General features: G+C 39.0%; 1 protein-coding gene across 3 annotated transcripts; it reads left to right on the top strand.

Moving 5' to 3' along the window:
• Window positions 1-6,858: 6,858 nt before the first annotated feature.
• atn1 (atrophin 1) lies at window positions 6,859-24,728 on the top strand. Of its 3 annotated transcripts, XM_073847187.1 has the most exons (10): window positions 6,859-7,166; window positions 11,043-11,186; window positions 11,471-11,572; window positions 11,950-12,069; window positions 12,156-14,848; window positions 15,063-15,279; window positions 15,440-16,940; window positions 19,987-20,130; window positions 20,219-20,396; window positions 23,942-24,728. In XM_073847187.1, the coding sequence occupies exons 2-10, from the start codon at window positions 11,160-11,162 to the stop codon at window positions 23,973-23,975; spliced, it is 5,016 nt and encodes a 1,671-aa protein (XP_073703288.1). In that variant the 5' UTR covers window positions 6,859-7,166; window positions 11,043-11,159; the 3' UTR covers window positions 23,976-24,728. The 3 variants fall into 3 exon arrangements, with proteins under 3 accessions (XP_073703288.1, XP_073703290.1, XP_073703289.1); XM_073847189.1 differs by lacking the exon at window positions 11,043-11,186; XM_073847188.1 differs by lacking the exon at window positions 6,859-7,166 and having other exon boundaries at window positions 11,082-11,223.
• The last annotated feature ends 334 nt before the right edge of the window (window positions 24,729-25,062 follow it).

The following is a 25,062-nucleotide window of genomic DNA, read 5'->3' as shown; positions in this document are numbered from 1 at the left end:
TTGGCTGTGCCGTGTTACATCTATGCCTCCATAGTCAGAAAAACAGTTGAAGTCAAAAGTTTACATACACCTTGCAGAATCTGTTAAAAGCTGTTTTTTTTATTTTTTATTATTCAGATCCCACAAATTCTTTGGTTTTTCAGTATTTTTGTGTATTTGCACCCTTTTCAACAATGACTGTATGATTTTGAGATCCATTTTTTTCACACTGAGGGACACATATGCAACTATTACAGAAGGTTCAAACGCTCACTGATGCTCCAGAAGGAAAAACTATGCATTAAGAGCCGGGGGGTGAATACTTTGAATTTGAAGATGGGTAAATCTAACTTCTTTTGTCTTCTGGGAAACATGTAACTGTATTATATAGCTTCTGAAGTCTCATTCTGTTCAAAAGTTTACACCCTTGGCTTTAATGCACCGTTTTTGCTTCTGAAGCATCAGTGAGTGTTTTCACCTGCTGTCATTTTTGCATATAAGTCCTTTAGTTGGCCTCAGTGTGAAAAGATGGATCTCAAAATCATAGTCGTTTTTGGAGAGGCTTCAAATGCACAAATATGCTGAAAAACCAAAGAATCTGGGACCTGAAGGAATTTTCTGAAGAACAGCAGGTAGTTTAACTGTTAACTGTTTCCTTCATTTCCTAGATAAAGAACCAAAAGTCTTACCCATAGACTTCCTCCGTGTTTAAAAAAAAGGTGGATAGAGAGATTTGCTACTATATATGTTATATATAGTTTAGTAAGTTAATAATTATATTATAGTAAAAACATTGAAATTTATCTGATTTTTTTGTACACTTGCCACAGACTTGACAGATTGGTTTATACTTGGCGCAACACAAAATACATCTGTGATGTACACTGTGAAAATCAAACAAAATTTGTGTCAGGCCTTCAGAAGGGATGAGGTGATGTAGTTTTGCTTTCATGACACAGATCTTAAGCGATACGTAGCCCACTGAGGATTCAGGCCAGTGTTTCATAAATACTTCTCCAGATCCATTTGAACAGGTTATTTCTTTGCTCTTGTCTTTTCCCAATTTTGTACTTTTGTGTTCTCTATTTTTGGACACTCCTCTGTGAAAAATGTCAGTGACTTTCCCACAGTAGAAAGCTCTTGAGTACCTGCTGCTGAAGGTCAGTATGATCAGCTCTGTGACAAACACAAGAGAGATGGCTATAAAAAGACTATTGAAACACTGCTGTGCAGGACATAAAATAATTGAGGAGAATTTTTAACTAGTGTGTCTGATCTTGAAACCCTAAGGCACAGATTCTACATCTCTCCTAATGAAAGAATCATGGGGTTATCCACCTTTTTCTTTCCGTAAGAGTGGGCGTGACCATTTGTACATTTTATAGATCTGGTTTGCGTTCTGATCTGCGTCCAGCAATTTTTAGCTGTACAAAGCTTGTTTTGCTGCTTGATATTTCATGTCTTATCATATTATTTTAATGATGAACACACTGATTTGTAGTGCAAATAGTTTTACTGTTTACTGCAAGTTGTTATTCCTCTCTTTATTTCCTTATAGTGTCTAATGAACTGGATATTTAACCTTTAGGCTTACTTCCGAAAGAAAAAGAAAGAAAAAAGTTGGATATAGAAAAGCATTATATAGAACACTCATTACACAGCTACACTGAATACTCTATTCTGATTGGTCAGTCACATTCCAAAGTATGTTAATCCCTCAAAACAACTGGTTAAAAACTAATAACATGGCTCATCCAGGTAACAGCTGGCGCTATTCGCTTTGCATTTGGCTAATAAAATATTTAAACATAAATCAATATTCTGTGTACAGTTATTTAATAATGTCATCCTGTTTTCTTGTTTCATACAAACATGGCTGCTGCCATTTTGTGACGACTATAATAGATAAGATAACTAACAAACTGGTAAGATTTTAAAACATTTTCAAATCAATGTCTTTTATCGCCATAATTATTCATTTGGTGAGTTTCATGCTGCTAGTTTGAACTTGCCACTTGCTAACAACTGCTTTCTCCACAGAAGCTTTGTGTTCAAATATATGTCTAATTAATTTTGTGGCAAGTAGGCGCATAAAAAGCAGGACAATGTACATCCAGTTGTTATTGCAAAATAAAGCCCTTATGAGATAAGTCTATTGGACTTTCTGCAATAACAACCGGCTGGATGTATATTATTCCTTACTTAATTACGAACTTCCGGTTCTCGCATTTACCGCCATGCAACATTTCAGAAGCACTAAATTTTTTCTTTATTTGTATCACTCTATGTCTGTATTTGTGAGTTTCAAACGAAATATCAGTCTGTGGATTAGTAGTCAGTTCTTTTCAGTGACTCTTTCAGCAGGATACCTCATTATACCAGTAGGTGGCGATAAGTTGCTGTTTTTATAAATGAATCAGTGAATCATTCGCTGAATCAATTTGTTCAAATAGATTTCGCTTTGGGTTCAAAACTCTTTTTAGCGGAGACAAAAATAGACAAATTACATATAGCAATATTATTCCTGGTTAAAAACTATAGAAACCAACAGAAATTCTAATGGTTTCCACTACAAATGCCATTACAAAAATTACAACTCATCATTTTAATAATTAAAAATGATTTCCTGTAGTTTGTTTTAGGACACATTCCATTAGGATTTAGTGGTTTAGACAAGCCACCAATAGACTAGAAGTCGACCAATTACTGGTAAAGACCAACAGTCATTACAGTTCCATTAAAACCAATACAAGTCTGATTCTAACCAGTACAACCATTGCAAATTGTATGATGGTGTCTACTGTTGTTTTTTTTTTTGTTTGTTTGTTTTTCCCAGGGGGGATGTTTCAAATATCATTATTTTATTCTTGTTTATTAAACTGCTAAATTAAAGCAGTTTCGCACATCTCTTTTCCAAATATGTATGTGACTGGCTTTTACATTTTTACAGAAAAAAAAGAACAAAAGTCCATTTTAAATCACTGTTAAACAGCCTTTTCTTTAATAGACCACCTGCAAAATGTTCTTAATATTAATAGGGTAAACCAATATAAAATCATAAATAATATTTTAGTCTGTAAATACTGCAACCATAGATATTTATGAGTTGCTACAGATTTGTGACCCTGGCCAGTCATAAAGGTCAATTTTTCGAAACTGAGATTTATACATTATCTGAAAGTTGAATAAATAAGCTTTCTATTTATGTATGGTTAAAATAGAACAATATTTGGCCGAGATACAACTATTTGAAAATCTAAAGGAGGGAGAGCCTTTTCACATTTGGCTCCCAAACTCTGGAATAGCCTCCCTGATAACGTTCGGGGTTCAGACACACTCTGTATGTTTAAATCTAGATTAAAGACTCATCTCTTTAGCCAAGCATTCACTTAATGTATCTCATAACATCCTTCAGTTACATCTGATCAAATGCACATCAACATTCTTCAGCTTGGGTAAAACACATAATTTTTGCTTGGTTGGAACAGCAGCTATGCTAATTATTTCTCTATTTGTTTCTCTGTTTCTGCCATGGGATTTCCATCCCGTGGAAACTAGGAATTACACAGATTCAGCCTGGATTCAGAAGAAGAGATGATACCATCCCCCCAGAGGACCGCCAATGATGCCAGCCTTGAAACAACACACAGCACTAGACAATTTTTCTACAAGTTTGATTGCAACACATAATCATTACTATTAGTGTTCATCATCTGTTTTTGATTACACCATTACTGTTTTTAATATTTATACCATATGTACATCGACTTAACATACAGTAGTCACCACTAATAAGCTACTAAATATATATATTTTTTGTACAGCTGCTTTTTAACTATTTGTATTGTGAAAAGCGCTATACAAATAAACTTGAATTGAATTGAATTGAATATTATCTAAGGGTGCAAAAAATTGCCTTTAAAGTTGTCCAAATGAAGATTTTAGCAATGCATATTTTTAATCAAAAAATAAGTTTCAATATATTTGCGATAGGAAATTTACAAAATATCTTAATGGAACATGATCTTTACTTAATATTCTAATGGTTTTTGGCATAGAAAAAACGAATATTTTGACCGATACAATGTGTTTTTGTGTTATTTCTACAAATATAACCTGTGCTACTTAAGACTGGTTTTGTGGTCCAGGGTCACATTTATGAACATGTAATATGCATAATATTAATATAAACGTGTGTTCCTTTCAGCCACAGGTTTACAGTTGTTTACAGAGTGCTGATCGTGTGATGTTGTGCTGTAACGAATTCCAACCGGTAAGTGAACGCCGCTCCCTGTTAGACACCTGCAACAGTAAATCAATGCAAAGTAGCTCTGCAGCCAGTCTGAGCCTCTCGTGCTTCAAACGGTAGATGGGGCGCTTACAGTCAGACGGCAGACATGATAACGCACGCGCACTTCTGCGAGGTTGGTTACCATGGTTACAACACAATGGGAGCTGGGACAGAGGTCTATTCGAAAGGGAAGAAAAAACTGCAGGAGAGAGAGACTGAGGGAGATGGATTGTGTGTGTGTGTGTGTGTGTGTGTGTGTGTGTGTGTGAGAGAGAGAGAGAGACCGCTTGACTGGTCACTCCACTGCAGTCTTACAAGAAAGTACAGATTTGGGAAAGCTAGTTTAGTCTAATGCCATCTTTACAATGCAAAGGCAGCAGAGAAGCTAAATCCAATGTGGCTTATATTCGACAAAAAGCACAGTGGCAGGGTAAAAGCATTTAGGAAATATCTTGTGAAATTATATTCGAATATTTAATGAATATCGATAAATGAAATTATAAATGACTTAATTATTAATTATATGCTCCGTCATGACAAAGACAGATTTTACCTTTTTTATGTGACAGTGTCTTCACACAGTTTGAAGCAGGCACAGTGCCACCTCAAAGTGCAGCCTGTGTTAAGACACTTTAAAGTGTGTGTGAATTGTGATTTGCAACTCCTTTTGTAATATGACATATTTCAAGTAGAACTTGGGAGACTGTCAGAGATAGTGCATTTCTACATATATGGAAGGAAGAACTTATAACAGGTACTCAACATGATTTCATCTTACTGTGCTAGTGAATAGAGGATTTGCACTTACGTTACAATTTGTGACCCTGGACCACAAAACCAGTCATAAGGTAAAATTTTACAAAACTGAGATTTATACATCATATGAAAGCTCAATAAATAAGCTTTCTATTGATGCATAGTTTGTTAGGATAGAACAATATTTGACCGAGATACATCTATTTGAAAATCAGGAATCTGAGGGTGCAAAAAATCAAAATACTGAGAAAATCACCTTTAAAGTTGTCCAAATTAGGTTCTTAACAATGCATTTTACAAATCAAAAATTACATTTTGATATATTTACAGTAGGAATTTTACAAAAAATCATCATGGAACATGATCTTTACTTAATTTCCTAATGATTTTTGGCATAAAAGAAAAATCAATAATTTTGACCCATGCAATGTATTTTTGGCTATTGCTACAAATATACCCCAGCGACTTAAGACTGGTTTTGTGGTCCAGGGTCACATTTGGTCAGTTACCCGGATGCGCGGCCATATTGGTGATACTCAGATGTAAACAACAGCATGGATTGCATGGTTAATGTACTACTGAATATGTTGTTCTGCTAAACGTGTGGAAGCTGCCAAATAATATACAGAAGGACTTAGTAAGCAGGAAAGAGTGCAATATTTAGACAAATTAAAGTTAATAGGTGGTAAAGATACGTACAAGCAGTATGAATTAAGATATTAGCCCAATATATCACCTACCTGACTGGAAATTATAAGAACAAACACGAATGTTGTCAAGATTCTTGCTCTGGAAATCCTGGTTCAATTTGGCCAACCACAAAGTTCTTTGCTCTTCAGACAGTTTTTTGCACTCTTCTCCTTGATTTTGTTTAAGAAACGAATAGTACTGCCCAACACACGACAACAACTAACCATTTTCAACAGCAATAATCAGCAAAATATGCGAGTTTAATTCGGCCTTGTTTACAATGAGCGCCACCAATTTGGCCGATTGATGACGCGTCGTAAAAACACTCTTGTTTACTAGCTTGTTTACTCCAAAACACACATTAGCTAGACCTGCCTATATAAATGTATGTGTGTGATTTTGGCTTAAGAATACAATTTAGTATACTACTGTCCGATTTTAGGGATGTTTAGGGCATTTTATACTATTAAAAACTTATTGGATGGAGAAAAGTGGGCATTATGCACCAAAATGAAGCTGGACTGATTATAAGTTTTCTAAAACAATGCCTAGATAGCTATTTGGTTAATATTATCCAATAGCAAGTGTGGCCTTCATGACATCAGCAGAAAGGAAAGTCGTCTCACAGGAAGAGAAAGCCGTTATATTTTGACTAAAGTTACAAAGTCAAACAATTTCCTTGTTTGGAAATATATGAAGACCAGCAACTTGCCTTAAGAAAGTAGGGTCTATTTTGATTTCATGTTGACTTTAATTGAGGGAAATTTGTAGATTTGAAATTAGCCTCATAAACATGGATGCTTAGGTTTTGATGAACGAAATAGCCTATTTCAAAGAATAACTTTGCAGAAATAATGGCACCCATACCTCATTAAGGCACTACAATTAGGCCCAATTAGTGCCCATTACCTAATCAAGCAGTTCTAGGTTAATTTCCTTAATTAAGTGTCGTAAATCGACAATTAAATAAGCAGTAATTTACATAATGAATAAATACCCTTATCTCGACATCTTTCTTCCTTGCCTTCTCCTTGGCTTTCCTTTCCTACCTTGTCTTTTCCCCTGAAGACTAAGGAAAATCACGCCCCTTCTCACCCTCGAGTGGTCGTGCGTCCCTCGCTCACCCCTCCGTGAAGATTTGTGCCCGTACAGACTGCAAAAGAGTGCAAGTCGTCTTGACAGAGGAGCGGGAGAGGGGCAGAAAGAAAAGGGGGTGGGGAAGAATCAAACGTACGCATCAATTTGTACAGTCTTCAGCTGCACCCCGTTTTCTGCGCCGATTTCAGGGGGAGCGGCTGGGAAAACACTGCGTTATTTGCGAAGCCGCAACAATGTAAATCTTTCCGTGCATCGAGTTGCCTGTATGTTTGAACGCGTGTAGGTCAATGTACAGTACGAACGGCAGCAGGAGAGAGAAAGAAAGGGAGATACGCATCGCTGGATATTATAGGTAAGAAGAGGAGAAAATGGATGCTTATATTTGACTCTTCGGCCACGCTCAGATGGTTCCCCCCTTCCGTCTTTGTGCTTTACTAATGTGCATAGATTGGGCTGAAATCGTATTGCAAATCGGGGTGCGTAACCACGCAGGTCTCGAGTGCTCACATTCCATGGAGCTCGACAAGAATGCCATTCGCCATTCTGATCCCAAATCTTCCTCATATGAGAAGGAAAAGACTGAAAGGGGGGCTACTCGCGACCCTTTCTCCTCGTCTTGTCAGGATTGAATGTGCTGTGCATTGTCTGAGAACTGTAATCCAGAGGTCGTCCAGTTAGTACAGTAGAGCACTGCCTCTGCATGCGTATCAATAACAAGCAGCAGAAGAATGGAAGAAAGGAACGTTGCGGTGCGTGGCCGAGCGATGATGCACGTTCGGGTGTCTAACTCACCCCACCTTTTGGCATTGTGCTTTGACGTGCTAAAGAATTCAAAATCAAAGCTAATTCGGACTATATTTGTGCATATGTGTATGAGAGGGGGACAGAGTGTATGATTTGTTGTATGTATGTGTGGCAAGCCATTTTAACATTTGTTCCTTAAAACTAACTAGTACTGGTTTTGTATTACTAGTATTTTATTTAATTGTCTTTACTAGTTTGTAATCTTGTGTTGTGAACAGTATATTTTTCAGTTTTATTAGTACAGCACACTAGTAGGCTAATAATCCATTGCATACTAGTATTTATCTCAGCAGTAACAAGTAACTATTCCATTGTCACTGGGAACTAATTGTATTTTTATTAACCACTGATTAACCTTCTAGTCTATTTACTTGTATTGTTGTATTTAGTATGCATTCTAGTTGTTCCTGTTACCTCTTTCAGTTTTACTAGTTACTATTCATTTGTTACTAGTATGTATTTCAAATCTTTCATAATATTCAAGTAGTTATTAATATTTAGTCCAATTTTAGTAGTACTACCTGAATAGAAACTAGTACCTATTTATTAGATAATAGTTTGTAATCTGTTTATTACTTGTAAGTAGCCATTCTTGCTTATCATTACTGACAAATACAAAACAGGACTCAATTCTAATACTAGTATCTTACTAGTATTACTACTAATACTTGTACTAGTAAATATTTATTTACATATACTTAATACTATTTACTTAATACATATATTAATACTAGTTTCTTATAAGTGGGCACTAGAAAAACTGAAACCAAGCAACCGTTATGAACATTGATCATGGTTTTATTATAGTAAAAGTGTAGTAACCATGTTTTTTTGGCATATTGATTACCATTTGTATAGCCACAGTTTTAATACAAACAGCATGGTTAAACTTTGGTTAGTTTAGCAAAACCATGGTTAATTTGTGGTTACCATGGTTTAACTATAGTAACCATGTTTTTGTTTTATTTGTAGTAAAACCATGGTTAATTTCTGTATGAGAAATATTGAAATAGAGGGTTTGCCACAGACGCCACGATTTGGTCAGTTACCCAGATGCGGAAAGGGTGCAATAAAGGTGGTAAAGATACGTACAAGCAATATTATTTAAGATGTTAGCCTAATATTTCACCTACCTGACAGGAAATGATAAGAACAAACATGAATGTTACAAGATTCTTGCCCTGGAAATCCTAGTTCAGTTTGGCCCACCACAAACGCCTTTTGTTCCTCAGACAGAATTTTGCACTCATCTTGTTGATTTGTTATAACTTTTGGCAGTCTATAGTACTCCAAATGTTTTTTCCAGTCTGACCGATTAGTACAGCCCAAAACATGACAATAATAGATCATTTTCAGCATCAATAATCAGCTAAATATGTAAGTTTCGTTTGGTTCAGTGGCATTGTTTACATTCAGTGCCGCCAATATGGCCGATTGATGACGCGTCGTGAAAACACTCTATAGGTACTAATAGATACAACTAGAAAACATATTGGTCAGAAGTGAATAGTTGATACCTAAACAACAGGTCTTTACAGGATTAAATGACAAAAATGTACAATTTGTTATCAGTAACAATAAAGACTAACTTTACAATTTGTGTTGCGGCTAGTAGAAAAAGAACAGTAGTATCTAATGAATAGTTACTAACTGAAAAAGATACTAGTCGCTGGTAATTATTAATATTTAATAAATAAGTAATAGTAACATGTAAAGGTCTAAAGAATAAATGTTCAAATGTTCAAACTGCTTGCCATATGGTGTGTATGTATGTATATACTGTATTGTAATGAAGGTTTTGCTTAGATGCAAGTGTTTGCAGTGGGAGAGTGGAAGGCTTTTGGTATGCATGGAGTCTGGCCAAGATTTGGGTAATGGACTCCTGATGAATGAAGGTTCACCTGTAGACAGAGTGCTGGCTGCCTTTATTGTTTGTCATTTGGATATATTACCTTGTGCACACTGTAATTGGATCACAAATATGCTGATTTTACATTTATGGGATACACACAAGGTGCAGTCTTTGTGTTTGGCACTAGAATTAATTCTTGTTTTACAAATGAGTATTTTGTTAATTGTGGTCTTGATGGAGTAGCCCGAGTATTCGGTGTGTTGGTTGTCAGCAGCCTGTAAATCTGTTTATATGTAATATTTATCAGCGCTGTGGTTTTTCTCTTGTGTTCAGTGGTTTGGGTGTAAATGTACATTTTGCAGTTTTGAAGGCGGTGCTAAATACACTCACTCACTTGACTCAGTCTGTTAGTGTGCTATATATAGTCTCATTCACAATAAATGAAGTGTGTGTGTGTGTAAAAGAGAGAGAGAGGAAGAGTAGAAGCTCATTTAAAATGCTGAAGTGATTTAGTCAACCTCCTACTCACACTATGTATCTTTTTGTCTCCTAATTATTTATCATCTTCCTCTCTCTCTCTCAAACAAGTTGGAGTTCGTCAGCTGGCCCCTGAAGAAATGTAGTGACTCTCATGGTTAAGTTTAGAATATGGGTCTTGTGTTCAAAAGGCCAACATGTGCCTCAGAATTTGAAAAATGTGATTCAATATGACTGTGATGAGGTTAATTAGCAATGTTACTGTATGTCAGTGGATTATTGCGTCGTTGCTAAGCGATTGTGTTTGAATTAGCCCAATATTGTCAGACTATAATTCAAACATTATTTAAGAAAAATATCTGTCCTCAAAATTAAAAATACATTGCTGTCAGTGAGGTAGGCTGGAAACAGGAGAAGAAACCCATAAGCAGAAAAGAGAGAAAAAAGTATATCTTTGCTGTAAAGAACCTTCCAGTCCTCTCTGGCAGTGGTAAGAATTTCTGCTCAGAGAAAAACAAGATTAACATTTAACACTTGAAATGTAAATGGCAACTTTTTCTTCTTATTACATAGTACATACTATTTGTGAGTATTTATGTACATATGTGAATGTGTTCAAATATTGTAAGTGTTTCTGTGCATGTTGCATTTAGAGATGTGTGTATGTTGATCTTTTGGTGTAAGCAGTGCCTCTCCCTATGTTGGCTGCAGTGGATGGTCTTTGCAGAGCTCCATTCAACATTGATGACTAAAGCTCAGCTTCAGAGTACCACAGACCCTCTGAAGTACCATGCAGTCCACACAAAAATATTTTTCTTATACTGTACAGCATTGCTGTTCCCCAACACTGCAACAGTGTCTAAACTGTAGACATTTTGTTGATTACAGGTTGTGTAATCACAGATCACGTAATCATTGATTATGATAGATATATCATGAACATTAGATTATCATTTCGCACTTATAGTGGACCAATCTCGATCAGCGTTAATAGATTATTAAGTATCTGATAACAAATAGAAATACGTTTACTGTATTTATTATACTAATGCTATGCTAAAGTTTACTTCAGTGGTATTCACTCTGTTCCCCCAGGTTTTAAAGATTTAATGCTATGATAGGCAGCCTGTAGGCCAACCATCCTGATTGTGGTCACGCTCCCGCTTTCTGTAATGGCTGACTGGAAGGAATGGACCACATAGAGAGCTAGCTATGAAGACCCGAACCAACAAAGAATCGGTGAGGGCATTACTGCATACTGAGATCAGCATAAAAGGTAGACCATGTGTAGATATAAGTCTTTAAAACAGTCAGAACCATATTAAAAAAGTATTTGGATATCCATAGTAGATTGTAAGATTTATAAAAATGCTTAGTATTTTTAACAAAAAATACTTTTAGTTCCTATTCCTTTTCCGTCGCTTTATCTGTTTTTGTCTTGCACTGTAGTTTTGTCACGCTGTCTTTCTTTCTTTCTTTGGTTTGTCTTTGCCCTCCCTCGGTCATGTTGGGCATGGCCACAGATGCCCGCTCGCAGTGGACGCAGGAGGGGGGGCAGCGAGGAAAGGAGGGGAAGGCGTCCGCACCCCAGTCCCTCCCGAGCTGAGCGCAACGAAAGGCAAACAGTAAGATTTCGTGTTTTTTCCTCTGTCTGTCTTTATTTCTCTTACTGTATTTTTTTATGATCTTCTCCATTGTCCTAGATTGTTTATCTTTGATAACCATAGTCTTGGTCCACCTCATGTCTTTTTTCTTATCTCTGTCACTGAATTATTTCAAGACTTATCTTTTGAGTTCAGATTATCTTATCCTAAATGTTCATGATCAATCTTTTTCACAGTATTCCACACTAGTGTGCATGTAGTGTATGTGTTATGTGCTTTTGTTGGCTGTTTCGCATTCATTTGTGGGCTTGTAAGCAAATTTTGTTCTTTTGTTGTTTTTTATGCTAAATATAAAAATGCAACTGCCTCACATCATGATTGAAAATTATACCATTAAGCAAAGAACTGCCGGAGAGGAATTGGCTGTTGGACGTTTCAGCCGACGATCTCAAGGCCATGATTCATCAGAAAGTGAAGGGGAGGAGCATGTGCCACCACCCAAAAGACAGAAAGTCCAGGTACTGGTAAAATTTTAGAAACACTGAATAAAATTTAATGATGTTGAAAATGTTTTAAATATAATGATATTTGATTTTACCACTAGGACTCCTCCAATCCCCCAGCACCACCCCTTTCAACTAACACTCCAGCTTCAGCTCCACCTCCAACATCAAGCAACAGTCAATCGAGAGAAAGTGACAATGAGGATGGCCAATCACAAGGCAGTCAGAGCTCAGTTGGAGGCAGCTTAGCCAATAGTAGCAGCAGTATAAGCAGTGGACGGGACATTGACCAGGACAATCGATCCTCTTCTCCGAGTCTCTCTGCTTCTCCATTGGCAAGTTTGGATTCTGAATCTGACTCCCCGGACTCCCCAAAGCAGGGTGATAAAAACAAAGATGGAGGGTCATCAAAATGTGTAGCAGAGGATCGGAGAGGCTCAGGGAGAAGTGAGGATGGCAGACCAGAGGAACAGAGGGACAGTGAGGGAGCAATGGAGGGAGATTTGTCTGCCTTAAAGTCCTCATCATCTCTCTATACATCTCATCGTGGAATGGTGGACAATACAAGTGATGCAAGTAGCAACAGAAAGTCGTACTTCCCCCTAGATTCCAAACTTGCAAACAAAGTGGAGTATACTGGTCCTGGTGGTCCTGAGACGCTCCTAACCTGCAGTCGCATCCCTTCTAAATCAAGCACTCAGTGTGGGAAACCTGCAGTGGGAGGAGCTGAGTATTCCCATGGGAATTCTAATGTGAGCCATGGACCGACACTCCCACCTCCACCTGCCCTGAAACCTCTAGAGGTGGGGCAGAATGCTCCAGGTGGGGAAAGTAAAGCAGACAAACCAGAGAAAGGTGATAAGTCTGTTCCACCCTCCTTGCTTCCACAAACTAGTACTGTTCCCCAGCAACCTCCTCCTCCCAACACTCACCATTACACCCCCACCAGCTGGTCAGGGGGACCTCCCTCTAGTTGTCCTGGCAACTGGGGATATGTACGTTACCCAGGTAACCACCACACACATCCAAGTCAGCAGCCCCCGGTGCAGCAACAGCTGCCCTCTGTGTACAATTCTCCTTCATCCACCCGACACTCCTCCCACCCACCTTACCTATCTCACCCTCATCCCCACCCACACAAAGAGTTCCTGCCCAGGTATAGCACTGCAGCTGAGCGGGAGAGGGGTGGGAGGGAATTTGGCAACAGAGACTTCCCTGCTAGTAATATCAGTAGCAATGCAAACAGCAGCAGCAGTAGCATCTGTGGTAGCACTTCTGGTGGTGGAGGACCCAACTCTAATGTGGGCCGGGATTTTGGGAACTCTCTACCTGGACAGAACAGAGAATATAGTGCAAACCGGGATGGACCTGCAGGACCACAGAGTGGTCGGGAATATGGACCAGGGTTTAGAGATCGGGAGCGAGGAACTGGAAGGGAGTTTCCTTTGCAAAACCAGCAGCTTCAAGCACAGGGCCGAGAGTTTGGAACTGAAAACACTGGAGGGGGTGGATGTCATCCAAGAGACAAAGACAGTAGGTGGGGAGATTTAGCAGGCCAAGGTAGGGAGGCAGGGAGTAACAGTTATGCTGGTAATGCCAACCAAGCACCTGTAGGTGCCCCTCCACCTGCTTTACCTTCAGCGACCCTGGTGAACCGTGATCCGGCCAGTTCACCACAAAACGGCTCTGGTCATCCTCCCTTTTCCTCAGCAAATTCCATCCCCACAAGTAGAGACTATCCCTCTCCAATGGATGCAAATGTGCCGCAGACACTACAAGGACAGACTCCCCAAGTACCCTCCAATACTGCAGACCTTCCTCCGCCTCCACACTATTTAAAAGAATACCCTCCTCCAGGGTCAAAGGATCCTTACCCACCTCCTGGATCGACCTCTTCCTCTGTCCCACTCTCTGGTGTGCCAAGGGAGTTCCCAAGCCCACCTGGACTGGCCCCAAATCTCACTCGAGAGTATCCTGGCGGACCTCCACTTCCGCATCACCCTCACTATCCTGGCCAGACAGCCTTGCCTATGCAGCACAGAGACAGAGAGAGAGAAAAGGACAACACTACATCTGCTCTTCATTCAAATCGCAATCACCCTCCGTCCCTTTCTCCTTCATCAAGTGGTTCTGGACCTGGTCATCCCACCTCTACTTCTTATCCCCCTCCACCCTCCACTAGTTCACATTGTCAGCCTCCATCCATTACACCCCTTCCAGGCAATCATGCTCGACAGGGCGCATATTCTTCATCCAATCAGACTCCACCAACCCCACTCTCTCCTCTTCTCAGTCCCTCAACCAATCCAATGGGAGGGTTTACTCCTTTTACATCAACCTCTGCTCCTTCTGTACCACTTCCTGCATCGGGTGTGTCCACCTCTTGTCCATCAGGTTGCAGGCCTACCCCTTACCATGGCACTTTAAGCAGTCATACTCCTTTCAGTAGCTCTTACCATGGCAATGGAAACCATGGAAATAGCAATGCCAGTGGCAATGCTCCCAACAACAGCAATAGCACTAGCACTCCATCATCATTGCACTCCCCTCAAAATACTAAAGTACAACCGCATCTCAGTAACCCCAGTCATAACAACACTGCTTCAACCCCCAGCACATCAGTTGGAGTAGATGGTCACTCTGATTCATCTTCTGGCCCAGTGCCACCACCTGTCATCAAGGAGGAGCCAGTAGAGGAGAGGGAGGAGTTGGAGAGCCCTCCTCCAGTTCTCCGAAGTCCTTCCCCAGAACCAAAACCTGTTGATATTCCAATTCATGCCAGCCAATCAGCTCGGTAAGACTAGGTGTTTCACTCAGATTAAATCTAATAAAACATCATAAACAGGTGAATTAAGAATACAAACAAATCGCATGACTATTAGTATGGCAATAACATGTATAACACACAACTTGGTTCCACATGATTTGGTAAATGTGTTGTTTTGATTGTATTGACATGTATGATGATTGTTCACCTCATAGAAAAAATAAAACCTCTTTGGTTTCAGGTTTCACAGGGTTCTTGACCGGGGTAGTGGGAACTCTTGCGCCCGTAGTGATGTTCTGTTTGTTCCGCTTGATGGTTCTAAGCTTTGGAAGAAAAGAAATGAGGCCATAGAGCGTGCTCGCAGAGAGGTCGAACAGCGAGCGAGAGACCTGCGAGAGAAAGAGCGAGAACGAGAGAGAGAAAAGGAGAGAGAAAGAGACCTGGACAGACATCTTCAGGTAAGAGAAAGCAGAGCTTGTTAGTAGTATTGCAAAAAGTATTTCAGTAATCTTAGTGTTTTACAAGTTTTTTCTCACTACAAAATATGAAAAATACTTTTTCATGTCACGCAGTGGAGTTTACTTGTCAGATTCTTTATAAACATTTTTCTCTTTTCAGCCGAAGGACAGTGGCACAAGTGCAGGATTAGGTGCTACAGCCACACGCCAGGGCTCTTCACTCTTCTTTCCTTCATCGTCCTCCATTCTTTTAGACCCTTCATCATCTTCCTCATCCTCTGTGAACCCCTCGCACCCAGTAGCCCATCCACAGCACCACTCTGCCCACCATGCCTCACACCCCCACTCCATTCACCCCTCTCATCTGCATCCCTCTCTCTCTCATTCCATTCCTCATTCTCTTCTCCTTCCCTCTATGGCAGGGGGCGCTCCAGTTGTTGGAGGCCCTCAGGCTGCTCTTGGCATAGGGCTTGGGGGTCCATACCTGGGGCCTGATACCCCAGCCCTCAGAACCCTGAGTGAATATGCCCGTCCGCACGCAATGTCTCCACTGAGCGCTGCCAGCCGCGCACAGGTACACCATCCCCACCTTCACCACCACCACCCTCACCCGCATGCACATGCACACGCACATGCACATGCACATGCACATGCTAACGCTCATCCCCATGTGCATCCCTCATTTTTCCTTTCCCAATTCCAAAACCCAGCTCTCGCACACCCCCACCATCTTCCAGCCGACGCTGCCACGGCTGCTGCCATTCTGGGCTTTTTGTATGGGGGTGGGCTGGAGGGAGGCCCCGCCCATCCAGGGCCTGGCCCTGGGCCTGGTGGGTTGGCTGGGGGGCTTGGAGGAATGGGATTCCCTCATGCTGTAGCAGCTCAAAGAGAGCGCATGAAGCCAGGATTTGAGTTTAAGAGCGAGGAGCGTGTCTACACAGCTGGAGCCTTAGCTGACCCGGCAATAGCTTTGTCACACGCACACTCGCACACACACTCACACTCCTTGCTGCTGGGGGGCGGGGCTGGAGGCGGAGCTCCTGGTAGTGAGGTTGCCCTTTATGGTACAACTCCACCTCCTGCACCGCCCCCTCAAGCTTTAGCCGCAGCAGCTAGGAATCCGAATCCTGTCCCTCCACCTCTGTCAGTCCCATCCACCTCCTCTATTCTCCCAGCCACACTCCCCACCCACCAGGCTCCTGCCGGAGCCCCAGTGACACCAGCAGCCCCTGCCCCTCCCCCTCAACCTCCTCCCCCACCACCTCCTCCTCCTTCAACAGCCTCATCTCTTCATCACCCCTCTCCACATTCTACCTTTCCAAATACACACCCTTCTTGTCAGCCCCCTCCCCTCCCAACTCAGACTACGCCCTCTGAACGATATCCCACTCCCGTTCGCACTCCTCCCAGCACCGAACGTGCAAGGAGTGTGGAGAGGGAAAGGGAAAGGGAGAGAGTGATGCCTGCCACAGAGAGGGAGCGAGACAGGGATAGAGAAAGGACAGGGACAGGTGGAGGAGCAGCAGGAGGAGGCACAACGGCTGCAGGAGGCACAGGAGGAGGAGATTCTCTCGGCCGGCTGCAGATGCTGAACGTGACTCCTCATCATCACCAGCATTCACATATTCACTCTCACCTACATCTGCACCAGCAGGACACAGGTATTCACCATACACACACACACTCACACTTAACACAGTACACAACATTACAGCATAAAAAGAAAATTCAAAATGTGATTCTGTCAATATTAGGGATGGGTCAGGATTAGGGATGCACCGATCCGTATCGGCCGATCACTTGCGCGTTTTGTCAGTAAAGCCGGTTCTGTAATCAGCGGTAAATGCCATCAGGTGCGTGATTTCACGTTGAGCCGTATATACTACACACAGCCGTTGTTCACTGACGAGCTGCGCACATTCACACTGATAATGAACATTGGCTGTATCCGAAATCGCCCCCTATACCCTCAAATAGGGCACTATTTGAGGGGACAGCCATTTTAAGTGGTGTTCGAAACCATAGTGAACGTTCCCGAGTGCACTCATTCAATCCCACAATGCACCGCGAAAACGAGTGTACAACCGATGTACGCTCAACAGTTAGAGATAACCCATAATGCACTGTGAGAGTCGCGCGCTGACTGAATTCCCGCGTCTCTCCAGACGATGGCGCCCGCAGCTGAATTGTCCATCCGTTCATTTTACAACGCGCTCCTCCACTGCGTAATACAGCGTACAACACGGGTACAAATTCGTTGTAAATTGATTATTAAATTGTTTAACCAGGGTTTATACGTAAACTCCTTGACATAGTTCAAGATAAATCCTTTAATCTTACAACTCGAACTATCCGTTTTAAATGATTGTTAAACAGTATAGCAATACTATGCAAAAGCGGCAATCCTTCCGGTGCACTTAGTGTCCGAGTTCACTCACTCATTTTCATTCACTCCTTCAAGTGGACTGTATGAGTGGACTAATGTAGGGAATAGTGAATAGGGTATAGGGGGCGATTTCGGATACAGCCATTGATTTGCGCAGCTCGTCGGTAAACAACGGCTGTGTGTAGTATATACGGCTCAACGTGAAATCACGCACCTGATGGCATTTACTGCTGATTACAGAACCGGCTTTACTGACAAAACGCGCAAGCATTATCGGCCGATTCGTATCGGTGCATCCCTAGTCAGGATGGTCGACTATTGTTAATCTCAACAACATTACTGACAAAAATGTTTGTTGAAATTTTTGTCATTTTCAACAAATAACAAAAAAGAGCTGGAAAATCATGGTAAGATTAATAACCAAATTAAAATTCAAACATACTTTTGACAAAGAAAAAACAACACATCAAGACATTAACTGTGCAAATTTCACATTTTTGTTTTAACATTTTAATATATTGAATTTTATGTACAATATATAACGGCATGTGAAAGTTTGGGAACCCTTGCTGAATCTGTGAAATTGTGAATAGTTTTAACAAAATAAGAGAGAGATCATACAAAATGCATGTTATTTTTTTATTTAGTATTGCCCTGAGACAGAGATATTTTACATAAAATATGTTTACATATATTCCACAAGACAAAAAATTGCTGATTTATTTTAATTATTAAAATAGCCACCTTCAAAAGTTTGGGAACCCTTGGTTCTTAATACTGTGTGTAGTTACCTGCATGATCTATGACTGTTTTTTTTTTTTTTTTGTAATGGTTGTTCCTGAGTCCCTTGTTTGTTCTGAACCATTAAACTGAGCACTGTTCTTAAGAAAAATCCTCCAGGTCCTGCAGATTTTTCAGTTTTCCAGCATCTTTTGCATATTTGAACCCTTTCCAGCAGTGACTGTATGATTTTTGAGATCCTCTTTTCACACTGAGGACAATTAAGGGACTCAAAAACAACTATTAAGAAAGGTTCAAACATTCACTGATGCTCCAGAAGGAAACACAATGCATAAAGAGCAGGGGTGTGAAAACCTTTGAAGAGAATGAAGATGTCCAAATTTTTCTTACTTTGTTGAAATATCATTTTTGTCCCATTTAGTACTGTCCTTCAGAAGCAACAGAAGATACTTACATGTTTTCCCAGACAAATTAAGTACAATTCAAACAAATAGTTGTATTAGAGTCCCTCAATTGTCCTCAGTGTGAAAAGATGGATCTCAAAATCATAGTCACTGCTGGAAAGGGTTTAAATATGCAAAATATGCTGGAAAACTAAAGAATATGCAGGACCTGGAGGATTTTTCTGAAAAACAGTGCTCAGTTTAACTGTTCAGAACAAACAAGGGACTCAAGAACAACCATCCCAAAACAAAAAAACAGTCGTAAATCATGCAGGAAACCACACACAGTATTAAGAACCAAGGGTTCCTAAACTTTTGAAGGGGTTATTTGAATAATTTCAGCTATTTTTTTTTCTTGTGGACTATGTAAACATCTTTTATGTAAAATATCTTACTCGGGACAGTACTAAAAAAAAAATATAACATGCATTTTCTATGATCTCTCTTATTTTGTTAAAATTATTCACATTTTCACAGATTGTGCAAGAGGTTCCCAAACTTACGCATACCACTGTATATATTTTATTTAATTTCTCACCATTAAAAAATTACATTTTCATCTTAAATTGCATAACATTTTTCATCACTGCGTATCTTTCAGATAATAGTCACCCAGTTGACAAATGTATTAATCCATTTATTTATTTATTTTTCATAACTTGAGTATTTAGTGACAATTAAAAGGATGGCTCACCCAAAGATTGTCATCATTAATTCACCCTCACGTTCTAGATCTGTAAAAATGTCTCAATTGCTTTTTAGTCCATACAAAAAAAGTCAGTGGGGTCCATTGTTTTATTGTACTCCATTAAAAAAATTCTTTCCAAATATTTTTCATTTTTCCACAGAAGAAAAAAACAGATGTAAATCTGAAACAACATGAAATTGTTTTTGAGTGAACCCTCTCTTTAAGAAGCCACTTTGAGGCTGTCAGCATCACTTCTGTAACAAATTTAGCAACATCAACAATACAGTTCCTGTTTCACTCGGAAATACGACAGGCTATGGGTTGCGAACAGCAAGAATAATGGAAGCACTGTTCCTGTACAAAAGAATTTTTACCTACAGTGCCACTGGGAAACTGTGCTACTCTTATTAAATTTCCCACTTTTGTTTTGTTACGTATTTGGGTGGCAGCCGCGGGAGGGGTACACCCCCTGATGGATCCGCTGGCATCAGGGTCTCCCCTGGCCCGTCTGCCGTACCCAGGGGCTGCTCTTGGGCCTCCCATCCTGGCACACTCCCTCACTGACAGCGAGGTGCTACGACAGCAGCTCTTTGGTAAGGGGTGCGATGATGTTCCGTTGCGATATATTTCAGCGTTCCATGTGGTAAATGATTTCTGCACTTGTTTGCATGATGTGTACAGGCGGTCCCTTCCGTGAGATGCCCCAGTCCTCGTCCCTGGGTGGATCCATGTCTGCAGCACACCAGCTCCAGGCGATGCAGCAGGCTCAGAATGCCGAGATTCAGTTCCAGAGACTTGCCCTGGAACAGCAGTGGATCCACCACCATCATCACTCCCTCACCCAGGACGAGTACTACAGGTGAGTGCATACATGCATACTGCACTTATTGATTTTTACATTTTATGAGCGTTTTACCATTTTTCTAACCTAATTATGTATGCATAATCTTTTGTGTCAAATTCTTAGTAAGACACCGTAGGGCTGTTGCCAATCAAATAAAATCAGAAAAACTAAATTTTAATTTGCAAGGCAGGAAGGCACAGAATTTGCATCTGAAGTATCATTTATATGCATTTACACAGACCGTTTAATGCAGGACATGAATGCATTTACCTAGTGCTGCCACTAACGATTATTTTAGTAATCAAGTAATCGGCCAATTATTCCGAAGATTAATCAAGTATAATTTGAGTATAATCGGATAATACTAGTTAATATTTTGTGGTAATCATATGTTTTTTAACAAAACTGTTAAAATACATAATGTGTATTATAAACAATAGAACTCATGTACATTATGCATTATATAACAAATGACAGCAGAGGGCGCCAAAGGCCTGCGATTGTTTTTACACTTCACTACGCAATCTAATCGTTGTTTAATATTGACTAAGCAACATTTAATTCAAAGGTCCACTTAATCTTTAATATTTGCCCATTTCATTACAACAGAAATACTATAGCCACCAGTGATGTGCGGGTTGATCCAAAATGAGCGGGTGCCTGCGGTCACCCGCGGTTACGAGCCATCCAAAAATATTTCTAATGATATTCGGGTCGCGGTCGGTCGGTCGGGTCGTTTGAAATAAAGATGCCAATTAAACCTTTGTAATTTATATAGTACTAGACACAATTTTCTATGAAATACATAGACCTACACTTTATTGACTGAATAATATTTACCTTTTGAATGTTGAGCGTTGTTAACTGTTGAATAAATGCTGACGCGGGACAAAATGCCCGATTTCCCAACACGTTGAACTGAGCAATGCCATTGTACCATTTTAATAAGCTACTTTTAAACGCATACAGCTCAGTAATGTCAGTTTTATGTATTTTCTGAGAGGGGGTGGGATATTTGTTGGGAAAGTCGGGGGAGAGACGCACACTTCGATTAGACTGGATAAACACATGCAGCATCTTAATTGTTAAGAAAATGGTATTCCTAATAAATGTTTCGAATATTTTGATTATGTCCAACGCTTCTCTTTCTTTTTGGAATTATTAGACACATTTCACTATGTCTTTTCAAATGCCTAGGTCTGTTTAATTTCCTTAATTATAAAATTTCTAGCAGTTTTTTTAAACAATTATTCAAGCAATAATATATAATTTGTCTCATGTATATGCTTGTTTAAAACCAGGGATTAAAAACGAATTCCAAGTAAAAATGGTATTTTTTCTTTACATTTCCAGAGAGCGAAACAAACGAAATTAAACATTAATAAATTCAAGGCACTATAATTTCCTTATTCATTTGATACAACTATTATAGCTATACAATTAATATATATAAAATAATATTATTTTGTCATATTCGTGATTCCTGAATTTATATATGAAAACTTCGTTTTGAAGTGCATTCGTTATGTTTGTCTAAGAAAATTCGTTAACCTAGCCTATTAAGTTGATTTAATATTCTTGATAATTTTTAGAAGAAGTTAAAAGTTAAGAAAAAATGAAGCTTGTAATCTATATATATTTAGGGCTATAGGCTAATCTTTTTCTTAACTTCTATTACACTGTAGATCGAAATAAAATAATTCTTGATCAAATTTAACATCGGAGAATCACTGACATCATTTAGAGTACTTCGAAAATGAAACTATTTAAATCTGTATAAAAGAAAGACAAAATAAATCACAACAAGAACAATCTGTATTTTTCTTGTAATCAAGAACATTTCTTTTGACAAAATACCTAATTAATGCCGAATGATGTTTGACAGTGAAGGCATCTCCACCGCATAGCCGCATATAATCGCTGGTGTCAGTCGCAAATATTAAACATGCGGGTCAGGAAGCGGGTCGGGTACAATATTTTCTTTTTTTTTTTTTTTTGTGGTCCAAGTTGCGGGCGGGTTAGTTGAAAACGTTGGTCGGGTTCAGGTTGTTTATACATTGACCCGCGCATCACTGATAGCCACTGTAATTTCTTGAATATGTATGAATTACACATTATCACGTGTAAACTCAGAGTGAGGGTTTGAGCTTTTATTTTGAAATTGCAATGAACATTTAGAACATTGAGAAAGATATTGATGTATTCTCCTGTGTTTGCATAGGTGTAAAAATGATTTACCTTAAATTTGATGTAATGGCGTATGTTGCTATCCCAGATGAACGTTATAATATACAGATATGCTTATGTGGAGCAGCATTTACTGTGAATGAAGCCACATACACAACCTACACCCATGTAAATAATTAAAGTGCATGTATTTAATTAATTGAATCGTAGCATTTGAAAATTTGAAGTACCATTATGATTTTTAAATGGGTTTAATATATCATGCAACCTTGAAATGCACTACTTCTGGTATTTTGCCGGTTACTCGAAAGGCTAATTGCAGTCAACGATTTTTTAAAATCGAGACAGACCTACATTAAACCTGCAGTTATAATTGCATAAACAATATTTTGATGTTTAAAAAAAAACAACGATTACTGCCATTTGAAATAATTTTGTGAATAGAAGGGAAAAAGTTAAATATAAACTTAAAATTGCCAGTAGATGGTGGCAGATCACTGGATGAGTGAGTCATTGAGTCATTCATTCAACTGATTTGTTCAAACAGCTGATTGATTTAGTAACTCAACACTGTTGTGTGTTGCTCAAAGACGAAAAACAGTTCTGCTGGGGCTTTGTTTGAAACTATTTCATTAAGGAAACAGAGAAAATGATTTTTAACAATAACATCTAAACTTTTAACCATGAATTCTGTTCAATAGCCAAATTTTGGTGAAAAACTATTCTACCCATAATCCTAAAGAGAGATCCTACTTGCATTCACCAATTTAGAGATATATCTGTTACCATTGAAATAAGAATTGTGCAAAAAGGGATCAGCATTGAACTCCCATTCCCATGAGGCACTGCAAATGATGTAACCGAGTCTCAATACATTATAAAACAACTTGCATATATGAATATTTTGCATTAAATTTACATTATACTTAAAAATGTGTGACTGTAAGTCAAACATTTTACATTGTACCATAATTTTTTTAATTCAATTAATCATTAGCAATGACTCTCATGGGCTGTGTAGTTCATTGCCTCATAAAAGATGTCACATACCTTTTGCACCTTTGTCTTTAAGTCACTTTTGTGATTCGTGTTGGAGCTGGATGGTTTGGTTCATGGCTTATAACTCTTTATTAAGGAATATTTTGAAATCGCTGTGGAGAAAATGAATGAAAAAGTGGGTGGTCACTGTTCTGTAGTGAGACCTTTATTTAAATATACATTTTAACTGAGAAATAAATCAGCAATTATTGACATTTAACATTGTATTTTTTAATCAGTATAAAAATCACCCATACCTGCACTGCATATACAATTTGACATCTACAATGCAGTCATTTTGTTCTTTCGTCTTTGACCTTTGCCCTCCATTGCAGCCACCTGAAGAAAGAGAGTGATAAAACGCTGTGAGAAACACAGAGGACATGAAGACAAGAAAATGAAGAAGGGATGAAGTGCAAATAAAAAAGAAACAATCATTTCAAAATTCAGCACTGAACGACAACAAATCTGGATAGAGGTTTGGATGTGACATCAGAACACATATCATTAAATCTGAACTAACTTAAACACAGGTGCAACAAACAGTATGTATATTCCAAAAAAGGTGAGATTTATAACTCTGGCACACAGCCTAGACACTGTGGCACTGAACGGTTATTCCCGAACGTCATGGAGGATTCCTCATTGTGTTATTTCAAACACCAGGCAGAGGAGTTTAGGCCGTGGATCAGTCTATGTACACAACATTATGCCAGAGAGAATGTCTAAGAATCAAGTTCACTTTTATGTCTTTGCATGTAGCTAGATACAAAAAGCCCAATGGGCTAAAACTCTTGATCTGTTTTTTTCTTGTTTGTTTGTTTGCTTTTGGAAAACTTTACCACTCTGAAAGAGTGTTTATGAAAGGGTGCATGAGATGAACAGCTTACCTTCATAATGTTTCTTTATCGTGTTCTTATTAAAATTATTAATGGTGTTTGTTTGTTAATAATTATATGATTATATAAACATTATTTTTTATTATTTTTTTACATTTTCATGGTACCGCTGTTAATTTTTTATTTTTTATGTTGAATTTACCTTGTGGGGAAAAAATGCAAGATAAAAAAAAAAATAAAGAAAAAGAAAAATCTGGAAATAAAATACCATTTTTTTCTATAAGCCTTTGTGTGTGCAGTTACTACTGTATATGTGCTTGTGTGAGTTATGTATGTATGTATAACAGTTACTGTTAAAGTGACCACAACAATCATTTAAACCTCAGTTCCCAGATATTTATCATTTTTACCTATTCCAGAACTGAGACACCTCACATGAAAGTATTATTTAATATTGCTACATATTCTTCACCAGTGCTGTTGTGTCATGCATGCAAACCTAATGTATAGTTTCCTCTTCCTGTTTTGTAGTTGTGGGGAGTTGCAAATGCAAGCTATACAGTCAAGACACTGTAGTAAAAAAGCAGGCCTCAAAGCACACACAGTATCCAAAGAAT

The sequence above is a fragment of the Garra rufa genome, chromosome 9 (assembly GCF_049309525.1).
Source record: "Garra rufa chromosome 9, GarRuf1.0, whole genome shotgun sequence".
Classification (NCBI taxonomy): domain Eukaryota; kingdom Metazoa; phylum Chordata; class Actinopteri; order Cypriniformes; family Cyprinidae; genus Garra; species Garra rufa.
Note: the sequence above shows the minus strand (reverse complement) of the source record. Positions and strands in the feature narration are given on the sequence as shown.

What these genes read in the sequence shown, in the direction of transcription:
- atn1 (XM_073847187.1), top strand. Translation starts at nt 11,160, where the DNA reads ATGAAGACCCGAACCAACAAAGAATCG. An exon ending in ACCTGGACAGACATCTTCAG is followed by an intron (nt 15,280 to 15,439) that starts GTAAGAGAAAGC and finishes TTCTCTTTTCAG; the next exon opens with CCGAAGGACAGTGGCACAAG. An exon ending in GCTACGACAGCAGCTCTTTG is followed by an intron (nt 20,131 to 20,218) that starts GTAAGGGGTGCG and finishes TGATGTGTACAG; the next exon opens with GCGGTCCCTTCCGTGAGATG.